Source organism: Eurypyga helias, unplaced genomic scaffold, assembly GCF_000690775.1.
Source record: "Eurypyga helias isolate BGI_N326 unplaced genomic scaffold, ASM69077v1 scaffold24283, whole genome shotgun sequence".
Taxonomy (NCBI): domain Eukaryota; kingdom Metazoa; phylum Chordata; class Aves; order Eurypygiformes; family Eurypygidae; genus Eurypyga; species Eurypyga helias.
Window position 1 is genome coordinate 27,120 of NW_010243420.1, and position 13,540 is coordinate 40,659.

A 13,540-nucleotide genomic window follows, 5' to 3' on the forward strand; every position below is an offset into this window, starting at 1 on the left:
TCCTGCTGACCTGCATGTTGATATCTTCTTACTGATAGCTTTAATTTAGGTAGCATATAGCTTTGTAGATCAGTATACCACTATACCATAGCACCATTGATTGCCATGTAAATATGCTGTAGGTATAAATAAAAATGCAACAAACCCCCACTCACCCAAAACCCAACTGATTTCATTGTCATTGCTGAGATGCTAGTTCCATTTAAACAAGTTACTTAATCCCAACAGGCAGAATTTACTTTTCTCATATTTGGCATATTTCAAATTTGCATGGAGACCTAATCTCTAAGCAGAAAATAAAACTGAGGCAACAATAAATGCTTTAAAGTCTTTTTCTAGATACAAGTCCAGGAATTCACGAGAACTTCAGTGCACTGTTACAGTTCTTTTTAGGCGCTACACTTGGACTTTGAGGCTAATGAGTTCTCTATCCTGTCAGTTCTTACCACTAAAATTCAGCGATGTTTTAAGTATTTCACCCCGAAAGGAAAATGACCCACTTTGTAAGTTTAATTTTTGTTCTCTTTTTACAAGAAACTTTAATCCTGGTCTTTAAAAATAATTTAGAAATTGGTATTTAATATTTTGTAAAATTGAACCCAAAGTTTGTAAACTTCAGCACAGTTTTAAAAGTGCATTTTCTGACTAAAAAGAGAATGATCAGTAAGGCTTTCTAATTCAAAATAAAAGAATTATGACCACTGGGAATAAAATTAATCAGTCATTATATTGCTGGATTGGTAAAAGTTGCTTTAACTGCTGGACGGATGATCCAGAGGTACTTGCTTCTTCACACTACAAGTAGCAGTTGGGGATATTACGGAGATGGGGGGTGGGGGTGGGGGAAGTGGGGAATTTAGAATAAGAGGAAAAAAACTAATTAAAAAATTTCTTGCAGCCAAACTTGTACCCTACAGTAGGGCTTCAAACACCAGGAGAGGTTGTGGACGCTAATTTTGGACAACATCCCTTTGTTTTTGATATTGAAGACTATATGCGAGAATGGAGAACCAAAATTCAAGCGCAGATTGACAGATTTCCAATAGGAGATCGGGAAGGAGAGTGGCAAACAATGATTCAGAAGTAAGACTTTGAATATCGTTCATTTAAAAAAAAAAAGTGAATTGCACAATTTCGGAGATCTTTGAAACGTGTACCTATTGTCTCGTGCAAGAAACTACAGGTAGTACTAGTACAAATAGTTTTGTTAACAGTTTTGATACCTGTGTAAAACTGTGAACGAATAGGTGCTTGGGGAAGTTAACTCCAAGAGTTTATAATGATGAGTGTAAGCCTTCCATACCGATTTGATACACCTACTGTGGATTGCGGAATTCAGAAAAATTGCCCTGGATGTAGTGGGCAGTTTTAATACTTTGAGCTCTGGAAACTTTCCTTTGTGATCTCAGCCTTCGGCCTGCCACGTTAAGTTGTGGCTTAATGTCTCGCCAAAAAAAAAAAATAAAAAAAAAAATCAGTGTGCAGAACTTACACTTCAGCGGATATAATGAGCAAAAAACTCTAGCTTAATTGCAGGTAATATTTAGATTGAGCCTTCCTGTGGGTGATGAATAATTTTTAGTAAAATTTATCATAATGAACTGATACATTGAGGGTTTTGTTCTTTTTCTGTACAGTGTTTTGAAGAAGATACTGGCTTTTAACTGGATTACTTTAGTCTGACTTGTACAGAAGTTTCTGAATTTCAAGTAGAATTCTTTACTTCAGTCACCTTTTCTTCAGAAAAGTTATTTACATTCAAGAAGTTTTTTGTTTCTTACCTGTATTTAATGAGTGTTTCTGGGGTTTGTTTATTTTTAGAATGGTATCATCTTACTTAGTTCACCATGGATACTGTGCAACAGCAGAGGCATTCGCCAGATCCACGGACCAGACTGTGCTAGAAGAATTAGCTTCCATTAAAAATAGACAAAGTAAGGCTGGAAAGCACATTACATCTTTTTTTCCCCCCCTCTCTTAAACAAATACTACGTAAAACTTTCTCTTAAGCATCATTGTAGAATTTCCTTTCGGCACTACTCCATAGTGCGGTTCTTTGCTGTTCTGTAAAGTTACACATGTATGAACAGCTGGCTAAGATGAACGTCCACACTAACAGCTTTGGAACTTGTTTGATGTAGCGAAATGTGATAAACTGCCTGTTGTCTTTCTCTTCAATGGAGAATTATGATGTGTCTTAAACAAGTGTGTGTCATGTCTCTAAATGAGTGTGAGAGCTAATGGTCAGTCACAAACAGGAATATAAAACTTGGTCTTGATAACAGACTTAGCTATGACAAGGGGCAGACTTTAAAGCATGCTTTAAGTTTAATCGAATTTGAGTTTTCCTGCTTACAGATGTGAGGGGGGAAGAGGAGACGGAGAACTAACAGCAGTTTGTTTCTAACTTGCTGTGGCTGTTTGGTAGCCTGATTAAAAGGTGCCTTCCCCATTCCTTTGAATCCCTGCTGCTTGTGCCAGGTTACATCAACAGAAGCATCAGCTAAAGCAGGGACTGTTGTGGGAAGGTTTAGTTAGCTGTAACCTGGCTGGAAGTATGTGTTGTAGGTGAGAGGAGAGACTAAGTATTGTTTTTCTTAGTCAAAATTGAACCTGTGGGAGTCAGATGTGATTTGGATGTTCTTGTGTGACAGTAGTTAGATATGTGTTTATTTATAAAGGTGAGAAAATGAGAAAAATCGCAGAAGAGTGTCTGCAATCTTAATCTAGCTCTAAATGAGCACGAAGTAGTTATATGCTGGCAATAAATAAAAACATTGAGTACTCGTTTAGATATATGTAGGTGGAATGCAGTCCTTAAATTTTCCTATTGAGCATTTTAAGGAAGCATGATCTTTCTTTACGCTATTTTTTTTAAGAGGAAAAAACCTTGTTGATTGATGGTTGCTGTGTCTTTTAATCACTAATTTACATGTATTAGTCCGTAAAGCTGTCCATTTAACTGATGTTTGTTTTGGTGAACAGAAATTCAGAAATTGCTTTTGGCAGGATGAATGGAGAACCCATTGAAACAACATAACAGCTGTATCCAAGTTTACTAGAAAAAAATCCTAATCTCTTATTTGTTTTTTGGTGAACAGGAATTCAGAAATTGGTTTTAGCAGGAAGAATGGGAGAAGCCATTGAAACAACACAACAGTTGTATCCAAGTTTACTAGAAAGAAATCCTAATCTCTTATTTGCATTAAAGTGAGTCTTCAAATTATACAGATGTGTGTTTATAGATGGCACAGTACCTTCTGAGACAAGACAGTTACTCATTTAAAGCTTTCACAAAAATTTTAACAAAGTTAATCGGAATTTTTTAGAAAATGTGTATAGTTCACTTTTTTACGCTATATTATTTGCTACATGTTGAACTGGGTTTTGTCATCAAGGTCCTGTTTTGCAGCATGATTCACATCATACTGTAGACGTGTTCTCTAGGACTAAGCTTAGTAATTTTTTTAAATCAATTTTAATCAGTTTGGGTGTCAAGTAAAAATGTAAACCGATACAGTATCGTATTCAAGAAGGTTAAGGGTTCTGTTGGCATAAGTTGGTCTGTTCCACCAAATGGATGACTGACTTTAAAGGCCATTTTAAATGAGCTGTTTCACTCAGTGTCATTTTACTAGGAATCTCTGGTTTCTAATAACTGTGGAAATTCCATAATCCCAAAGAGTTCTCTTGGCTTCCCAGGCACACAATAGTCAACCTTCATTCTGGCGTTTTTACTTGCCAGCTGAGCTGACCTTAATCAAGTTGTAGTGTTTGAATGCGGAAAAAATTCTGTTATCACCTCTAAGAACAAAACACTTCTAATTTTTATGTTCAGTTACATAACTTGTAATGTGTTTGAGGTCTGTCACACTCAAGTGCTGAACAGAATCCACGTGGTAGTACTGCAGACTTAGCACAGAGTTCACAAAATATGAACGTTTTAATAAAAGGCATCACTCGGTAATCTCAACTTTGTTATCATTTTCTCAATCTGTCTTTCTGAATTTTGCCTGTTGGCTATCGAAGCCTAAACCATAAGTCAGTAGTTCTGAGCTTCCTTAAAGCCCACAGTAAAACCTCCTTACCTAGAATAACATTGACAAAAAGCAACAGCATCTAAAGGGAAGGTTTGTATATGAGCTTGCTTTTCAAACTGTTTTCTGGTGCAAATGTTAAGAGTTACCGTTCAGTGCTTACTGTTCCAGATAGTAAATGAGAACACAGTGTGAGAGAAATGACAGACATGAAAACCTAACAACATACCCTTCTCAAGAAATAACCCTGCCCCTGCCGATAAACCAAACCAGTTTAAACAAGGAAATACAGTTTAGCTCTCTAAACTTTGGGGACTCATTGATGAAATCAGTCCTTGAAGGATAATATTCCTGTTCTTCTCCCTCACAAATTTTGTAATTGTGTATTTTTGGCTGAATACTCCAAAGCTTATTGATGATGATTACTGACATCCAGCATTTTGTTGAGTCAGACTTTTTGTATATTTAACACTATAATTAAATCATTGCTATCATTGGTAAATCGAGACATGTACATTGTTTTATTAGCTTAACTTTTTTGCCTTTTGTTTAGGGTGCGCCAGTTCATAGAGATGGTGAATGGTACAGACAGTGAAGTGCGGTGTTTGGGCGGCCACAGTCCAAAATCTCAAGATAGTTACCCTGTTAGCCCACGCTCATTCAGTAGTCCTAGCATGAGTCCCAGCCATGGAATGAATATTCACAATTTGGCAACAGGCAAAGGGAGCAGCACACACTTTTCTGGTAAGTTGATGTGGAGGATATACCACACCATGTAGATGTTTGGGGTTTTTTTACAATTAAATATCATGAGAAGTTAGAAATACTTGCAGACTGACAACTTGTTTTACTTAAGAGTTGATACTGAATGCTTTCTGTGAAAGTATAGTGTCAGTGATTAAAATATGTGATTCTCAGTCACTGGGGAAAAGGAAAGTGTATAACCAGAATCGTGTCTTTTCTACATGTGCTCTTGGAGTTACTAAGGGTTTGCGAAGTAGGATGCCACTGATTTCTAAGAAGTGCTTGCTTCCGGGAGACGGAAGGCTCTGACACAAGCTTCTGTTGTCCTTTCCATGATCATTTATTGCTTGGGTAAGGTGGTTTAAATCCAGTAAGAGGTGTATACGATCCATTTCCTGTGGTGTTGATGGAATAGTAGGAAATACCAGAGTCTAGGTGGTGGAGTTAGGTAAAAGAGTTTCTGCTGGCAGCCAAATTTCAGTCTGCACAGTTGAAATAGTTCTGACAATGTCTAGGTGGTGGTACAGCGTCAGTCTACCAAGCCAGGCATGTTCAGAGCTGCCCCATGCCTACGGGGACATCCCCATGCCTTCCAGAGCTTCCCTACAGGGAGGAAGCAGGGCATGTTAAAATAAAATCATAGAGTGGTTTGGGTTTGACCTTAAAGACCATCTAGTTCCAACCCCCCTGCCATGGGCAGGGACACCTTGCACTAGACCAGGTTGCTCAAAGCCTCATCCAGCCTGGCCTTGAACACTTCCAGGGATGGGGCATCCACAGCTTCTCTGGGCAAAGATGGTACATGAATATGTCATCTTTGAACCCAGGACTCTTCAGATAGCAGACAGAGGTCATCAGCTTTCACTTCTGTTTCATTCTTAAATCCAAACTGGGGGGCTGGTGGTTTTTTCTCTTGGAGGGATTCAGTAGGAAGTCAGGGTGGCCTGGCCACCAGGCTACCAGCTGCACTTGGCAAGGCTGCAGCTTTGCTTTTCTTCACTCCGTGAAGCCTGTTCTATCGTGCATGTTGGGTGGAGGTCACTCAGATTTTCTGCTTGTTCTTTGGGTGGTTACTGGAATGTATTGTAGAAAGTACCCTTAAACTTTCTGATTTTGAATACAGAGGCACTGCTTAATAAGCAAGTTGATGAATGTACTATTAGAATTGAAGTTTGGGATTTCCTGGATGGCAGCAACTGTTTTGTTCAGAATAAGCCCTTCCTGTGACCTGTATCTGTATAAGGAGGTACTAGGGATCCTGCTTTTGGGTTTAATAGAACTGGCAATTACATGTTGGCTTCAAACAGTAGTTTCTTGATTATATTTTAGAGCGGTCAGGAGAGATTTTAGCCAGAGATTGTAATTGCACAGCATGGTGTGATTTTATTTAGGAAAGCACAATATTAACAATTAAAATAATTATATGGGGAAGGTTGGAGGTTATATTTAAGTTGTAGCAACTTATGAAGTATTTTCAGCACTGAATTCTCCTGCATGTTTATCAAGAGAATTATGTGAGTAGGAATTAGTGAGATGCATGTCTACTTCCATTCATAATGATTACAGTGGCCTAGAAAAGATTTTCAGATCTTTCAGAAAAAATGTATCGGTTCATAAAAACGATTCTACATTGATCCAGTTCTCTGTTTTACTGGTGTGTAAGTACAGCTGAAAAACCTTCTCATATATGTGTTATTACTTGTTAAAGAATGCTTAGCTCCTGCACTGTAGGTGCCTTAAAGGTTCAAATACTTGAAACACAGAGGCGAAGTGTTTGGGGGTTATTCGTTTGGCAAATCCAGCATTTACTGATCAGGAACAATTAAGCTATACTTACTTCACTTCTATAGATCAGTACTTGCAATTAAGTTTGTAGGTGATTACAATTATTAATGCTTTCTTTCAGGGTTTGAAAGTAGTTGCAGTAATGGAGTAATATCAAATAAAGCTCATCAGTCTTACTGTCACAGTAAACACACAACCACCAGCTTGAATGTACCAGAGCTCAACAACATAAACGTATCAAGATCACAGCAGGTTAACAGCTATTCCAGGTGAGTAAACTCCAGATACGTCTGACTTACATTAAGGCTTGTCCAAGGCGTGCTTGGATTGCAGAGAAGAGTTCTTAGTGGGACTTGATGTGAATTTGTTTTTTCAAGGACAGTTAAAACATAGTGTGAAGGGTCAACAGCTTGTGGTCACTCCAGTGTACTTTGGTTTTGCTTTAACTTCTCAAGCTCAATAGGCTGTTCTTTCCTGTTTGGTTAAATAAATGCGATGGACAAAAATTCTTTTGCTTATAGCTATGTATAGTCAATTTTGAAGTTGTACTGTGAAGATTAACTAGCTCTGTTGGGATTTTAATTTAAGCTGCTGACATTGATTTAAGCACACTGCATGTAGGTAATGAAAAGGCTTCCAGATAAAGGTTTCCTTTGTGGCAGGATCTGCAAAGTAAACACAATTGAGATGCAGATTTCAGTGTGGACTCCCTTCCATTGCACACACAGGAATTGTTTGCCTACTTCAGTCACTGTCACTTGTGCAAACACATTCAATTCAGAGAATGAAAACAGATGTATTAACCAGGGTTAATATGGTTATTCATAACCAGTAAATGTTAAGCTCTGGGTTGCACGGATGCAGCAGAACCTAACTTAATGTGAAATACAAGAGTACTCAGCTGCATTGTCCAAGGAGGATTCCCAAAACTACCAGAGAGGATGTGATGATGTGGTGGTCAAACAAAAAAATACTATGTTGGATAGTAACTATTGGGGAGAAGGAGTAGCAATTTACTTTTTAACCTCAAAATTTGTGTTTGCATCAGCAATTGCCTCTGCCAAAAAGCCTGGCAGTGCCCAGCAACTTTGAGATTTTTCACAGGAGGAAGACAGTGGGTTCCTTGGCTGCTGCAGTGTTGCCCAGTCAGAGGGGCCTTTTGGTTTCCTTCCTCAAAGGAAGCCAAGTATTTTTGGTTGCTTAAAAGCAAAAATATTAAACTTCTGAACTGAATCTTTTTGGCCTTGAGAGAGGTCATAATTTTCCATGATGAAACAGAACAGGCTAGGATGTAACTGTAGGCAAAGCTCAGTCCCAAAGCCATGCTGGTGTTTTCTAAAAGTGCTTTTTTGGCCTGCTGCAAGCAAAGTGTGGTGAGGAGTTGTACGCTCTGAATTTGCCTCTGAGTGTCTCTTCAGTATCTTGTGTTACTCGGTGTTTGCTTCGGGCTTTTCTGTTTTTTTCCTGCCATTCCACTGAGAGTAAATGAGAGCTCAGGGCTTTTCTGAAAGAATTATTTACCTAAATACGATATTCTCAAAGTAGCATGTATGTGGAAAACACTGTGTGGTGTTTTATTGGTTTGTCTTGTGGTTTTTAGTGGTGGTTTGTTTTTGGGGGGGGGGCGTGGTTTGGGGTGTGTGTGTGTGGTTTTGTTTGGTTGTTTTTTTAAGTGGGAATAGTATATTTTCTCAATGCATTTTCTCCAGCTCTGTGTATGTACAGATACAAGGTAAGAACTTTTTGGTATGTATTTAGAAAGTGTTACATTACTTATTCCTGAATAATGGTGGGCATGTTTAATTTTTCAGCATCTGAAAATATTTAACTGAATGCTAATGTTAGTTGAGAGGGCCCTAAAATTCCCCTGGTGCTCTGGTATCGCCAGTTGCTGTGGAAAAAACTGTGGTCTAACTCGGTGATACATTTAAAAGCAGCTTTTGAGTAGCCAAGATGAGGGAAGTACTGTGCTAAGGTTGTGAAGAAGATAACCCTAAGTACTGAAATAAAAGGTTTCACTCATATTTATTACTCTCTTTTCAGCAATGATGTAGACATGGAAACAGATCACTACTCCAATGGGGTTGCTGAGACTTCATCCAATGGCTTCCTAAATGGTAGTTCTAAACATGATCACGAAATGGAAGAATGTGACACAGAAATGGGTCTGCAGTGATATTTCTTACATTTTTATTAAGTGATGGCAACAAGGTTATGTTTTTACTTGCAATGCTTCCCAACTTGAACATTAGGGATATTGGCTCAAATCTTAATTTTGTTTGTTTGTTTTGCTGTGATTAGACGTCAGTTTGACAGCCACTGATTAAGGTGGGAAATTGGTTACTTGTGGATAGTGAGTCTAGAATCAGCTTCTAAGGAAGTATCTTTGAGAAGAAACATCCTGTTTTGTGGCGTGCCTGGGCTAGGGTTGGCAGACTGCTTCTCCCTCTTCCCCCAGTCCTCTGACCTTTCATGGTTCTGATGGCATCTTCACGCTCAGCAGTGAGAGTCGAAATTCCAAATCATGTGTATTGAAGAATGCAAAGTGCAAATATGAAATGTCCAAGAAAAGAGCTGTATTTGGGAACTAAGATGGGGAAAAAAACTTTTGGACCAGAAAATCATCCTGTTTTGCATAGCTGTGGTCTAAAAAATAACTTTGTTTTACTTTAATGTGCTTTCTACTCTGTCATACCTGTTGACGCAAGTGACAAGTGAGTATTTAAATACCTCTGGCTGGCAGCACGCCACAAGGAGATGCTTGTTACGGAGCGGACTGTCCCTGCCCAGTACAGGCGGTCAGATCCCTTCAGTCCACGCAGGCTGGAGTTTAGACAGTGGTTGTCACCGCTGCCCCTCTCTGAAGAAGTGGAGGAATCCAGCCCAGCCGTGTCTGCAGTTGCAGAACTGTCTTCTCGAACAATTCCTTTAACCAGGGATCAGTTATTAGGTAGTTTAAATGAAACTTGAAACTCGGGATGTTGCTGATAAAGCTTTGGACGGCGGTAGCACTTCGATCTATGAACGCTTCGCAGTTCTGAGGGCATGTGCTGCTGCTGCAGTTTTGCTGGTAAATACTGCCTAGCTGTGGAAAAGCAAGTATCATTCTTTTCCAGCCCTGGAGCGGAGAGTATCAGATTTCCAGGCTGTTTCCCAGTATTATGCTCTGAAGCTGGATAATAACAAGGCCTCATTTCTGTGACAGAAAACACAAAATGCTTCTTTACTCCCTTGCAGCCTTTTCCACAGAGGCTTGCTGTGACAGACGTGAAGCAGCTGCACAGGGCGCAGAGTTGTTTGTGGGGTTTTTTAATGTAAATGTTTTCTGTCTTTGGAAAGTGATGTTCTACGCTGGGCTGCTCCTAGCGACAACCACCATGGCTGGAAGACTTGTGGGTGCTCCACCGCTGTAAAAAAGAAACGTGCCTCCTCAGCCTCCATTGTTTATACCCCCCAGTTTGAGTCTGGTGTTTTTTTTGGTGGCTTTCTGCTTCTTGAAACATTTACGTATTCTCCTTAGTGCTGTGTACATAACGTTAAGTGGGCAGATTTTTCCAGAGGTGATATGCTCACATCTAAGAAAAAAGGGAAGTGGCCACTTAAAAATCCTTGTTTGAAACAGTGGTTAAAGTACATCGCTAGATAGCAGCATTAAAATCTGAAAGAATGGGCTTGTAATTAAAGTGCACATTAGAAGTGTGATTCAAGACTTGATTCCACTGATGAAAAAAGGCAAAGAAATTGATTTTTTTTTTAACAGGTTGCTTTAGTTGTAAATTTAAAAAAGGCAGAACTTTTGGAGAAGCCAGGGATTGATGTACTATTCATAAACTATTTTAATGTATTTTTAAATCACTGGTGTTGGGGAATATTGTAGCAAACAGTTAAGAAGTTGATGTAGTGTTCTGCTTGATTACAAAAGTCGGCAGTGTCCAAATGATGAAGCGAATATATTCTGCAAGGAGTACGAACAGTCTTGTAGCAACATCCATTGTGGCTGTTGGGAAGTCTGGGGTTGTACCCTCCGTTCTGGGTTTGATGTATCTTTGGAAGGGCAGCGCCAGAGAATTAAGAAGATAGAACTGCGTGCCTTCCGGCAGGAAGGCAGGTGTCTTTTGAGTTAAAGATCTCTAGATCCATAGGTTGTGACTCTCTGCTCGATTAGTGGTGGTGATGACGATATCATTTTTGCAGAAGTAGATTCCAGTCAGCTAAGACGTCAGCTCTGTGGCGGCAGCCAAGCGGCCATTGAAAGAATGATCCATTTTGGAAGAGAACTGCAAGCTATGAGTGAGCAGCTAAGAAGAGAATGTGGCAAAAACACGGCGAATAAGAAAATGCTTAAGGTACGTTGAACCTTGCAGTTGTGGTGTTAAGGTGAGTAACGCCACAGCCCAGCGGACACAGCGTGCGGCGTTGCAGCGCCGTTCTACTCGGGCTTCTGCTGGTTCTAGTTTTCTTGTCACGCCTGCGGGTAGTGTTCTCGTCGGCTCTGGAGTCGCACGGTCTCCTGTCCTGCCTGTGTCGCGCGTTCACAGGGAGGATCGTTTCATGCTGTAATACAGTTACAACCAGAGGGGTTGTAACTGTAAGGGAATTCAGCACTTCCTGCTCGCTCATTTCTGGCCTCTGGAATCAAAGTGCTGTTTTCAGCTCTCATGATAAATGAACTGCAAGAAAGAGAAAAGAACTGATGCAGGTGCCTGAAACGTGCTCTCTTTAGTACTCTTCTGTGCTAATTAGTATACCTGGGTTTGAAACTGCTCTGGAAAAGAATTCCCTTAATGAAGACTGACCGCATGCAGTTTTCATTCCCCGTCACTTGGTAAAACACTGCTGACTTTTGCCTGTCTGTTGGGAAAAATGCGGCTTGCTCAAAGTGGAGCAAGTCCTCTTACAATTCCTTCTTATCCTCTTGTATTGATGGAGGAGACTGACAATCACCTTTGTGATTCTGGGTCAGATGGGTGAAGAACAGAGTCTTAGTTTTCACTAGTAATAAAGAATGTGGCTGTGAGATGTGATCAACATCATCTCTCCACAGGATGCATTCAGTTTACTTGCGTATTCGGATCCCTGGAGCAGCCCTGTTGGAAATCAGCTTGACCCGATACAACGGGAACCTGTGTGCTCTGTACTCAACAGTGCAATACTAGGTAAGCAAGGCCTGGCGCTTCCACGCCTTCCGCTCCAGATGGGTAGGCACTGCTGTGCGGCAGGCATCGCACGCTGGGCTCTGCCCTAGGCGGCCCAGTGACCAACCACGCACAGCAATGTTACATACGCCCTTGTACTGAAAGAGAGGGGTGGTCTGGGGAGCGTATTCATGTAACACGTCATCGTCAAGGGGGGGTTGTTGCTCAGAGGAAAAATGAGCATAGTCATGGCGCTGTAGGGGGAATTTGAAAATGTCGCTTTGTTGCTCCTGTTCCTCACGGAGAGGGTGGTGAGGCACTGGAACAGGTTGCCCAGAGAAGCTGTGGATGCCCCATCCCTGGAAGTGTTCAAGGCCAGGCTGGATGAGGCTTTGAGCAACCTGGTCTAGTGGAAGGTGTCCCTGCCCATGGCAGGGGGGTTGGAACTAGATGGTCTTTAAGGTCCCTTCCAACCCAAACCATTCTATGATTCATTGATTCAGTCTTGCCGTAAGAGCAAACTTTGGAAGTAAACACAGGAATGTTGAAATGAGCAATTTGAGCAAGCCTAAAATTTCTCAGTGCATGACTGTGGATTTAATCAGGTGTCTTAACTGCTGCTGTGATTCTTTTTTCAGAGACTCACAATCTGCCAAAGCAACCACCGCTTGCCCTAGCAATGGGACAAGCGTCGCAGTGTCTAGGATTGATGGCTCGGTCGGGAATCGGATCCTGTGCGTTTGCCACAGTGGAAGACTACCTACACTAGCTATGCATTTGAAAATCTGGAAGGTGGTGTGACATACTCCACATGGAAAGCAGACCAGCTCTGCTGACTGGAATTTGGAATTTTAATTATGTACTAAGGACAAGTCTGTCGCTTTATGTTGCTTCCTAGTTTACAGCATGATGCAAATGATTTCTAACTTAGCGTTAGGAGAACATTTCCACCTTTAAACCTCTTAGACAAGTAAGAGTTGAAAGTATCAGTGATAAAGTCAGACATCCAAATTGACCAGTGCAAATCCTTTCAACAACTGTCCAAAACAAACTAAAAATCCTGCTACCTTGTGGTGGGATGAAATAGAAAACATGGATGTATTAGCATGTGGGTGATGTAAACGTCATGCGGGATGACTTGCCAACCCCCACCCCCATTGTTACATAGTTCAGTGTAATTTGCAAAATGCATAAACACCTGATGGTTTGGATATATAGTGTGGATGGGAAGAAATGATATTTTTTAATGTGTACTGTAAAACTTGAAATTACTCAGGAGCTGAGTGAACATGTTTGTTGCTACTTACAATCCCAACCTGTTGATCTTAGTAGTTTTTTTTGTTTTAACATGGTCTTTTCAACTCTGTTTCCTTGTTTAACTACAGACAGCTTCTGTTGTGTAGACTCACCAGTTTAACTGTTGTATTATAACAGTATTACATGTCAACACAGTGTGGTTATGACCTATTTATATAAAAACCAAATATTTAGTCAATTTACAGTCTTAATTTAATCTTTGTACACCTTGCATTTTTAAAAGTGCTTAAATAGTACTATATTGCAATAAAATGTAGTGATACCATAATTAACCAGCCATTAAAAACTTAATTCTACATACACGGTAGCATGGGCTTGTATGCTACGGTTCCTTGGTTCCGGGCGAGAACAGCATAGGTTCTGGGGTTGGCCTGTGAGCTCAGCACGGTGCCATCGGGGCACTGCAGCAGCTGGAATTAAAGGGTTGCTGCCTGTCCTGCTGGCAGTGCAGCTTCCTCAGCACTCCCTGAACAAGGGGGAAATAAACCCCTTGTTCCTTAGGAGTAACCATTGGGCTCGACA

At 40.5% G+C, this 13,540-nt stretch overlaps 1 protein-coding gene across 1 annotated transcript in view; it reads left to right on the plus strand.

Annotated features, from left to right (window-relative positions):
- Positions 1 to 13,286, plus strand: part of RANBP9 (RAN binding protein 9) — a 33,777-nt gene extending 20,491 nt beyond the window's left edge. Inside the window, exons 7-15 of the mRNA XM_010149419.1 lie at positions 899 to 1,083; positions 1,822 to 1,934; positions 3,102 to 3,210; positions 4,591 to 4,781; positions 6,688 to 6,835; positions 8,610 to 8,731; positions 10,761 to 10,912; positions 11,611 to 11,722; positions 12,340 to 13,286. Of these exons, the coding sequence (XP_010147721.1) occupies positions 899 to 1,083; positions 1,822 to 1,934; positions 3,102 to 3,210; positions 4,591 to 4,781; positions 6,688 to 6,835; positions 8,610 to 8,731; positions 10,761 to 10,912; positions 11,611 to 11,722; positions 12,340 to 12,470 (1,263 nt within the window). The 3' untranslated portion in view covers positions 12,471 to 13,286. The remainder of the gene's footprint in view (positions 1 to 898; positions 1,084 to 1,821; positions 1,935 to 3,101; positions 3,211 to 4,590; positions 4,782 to 6,687; positions 6,836 to 8,609; positions 8,732 to 10,760; positions 10,913 to 11,610; positions 11,723 to 12,339) is intronic.
- Positions 13,287 to 13,540: the final 254 nt, after the last annotated feature.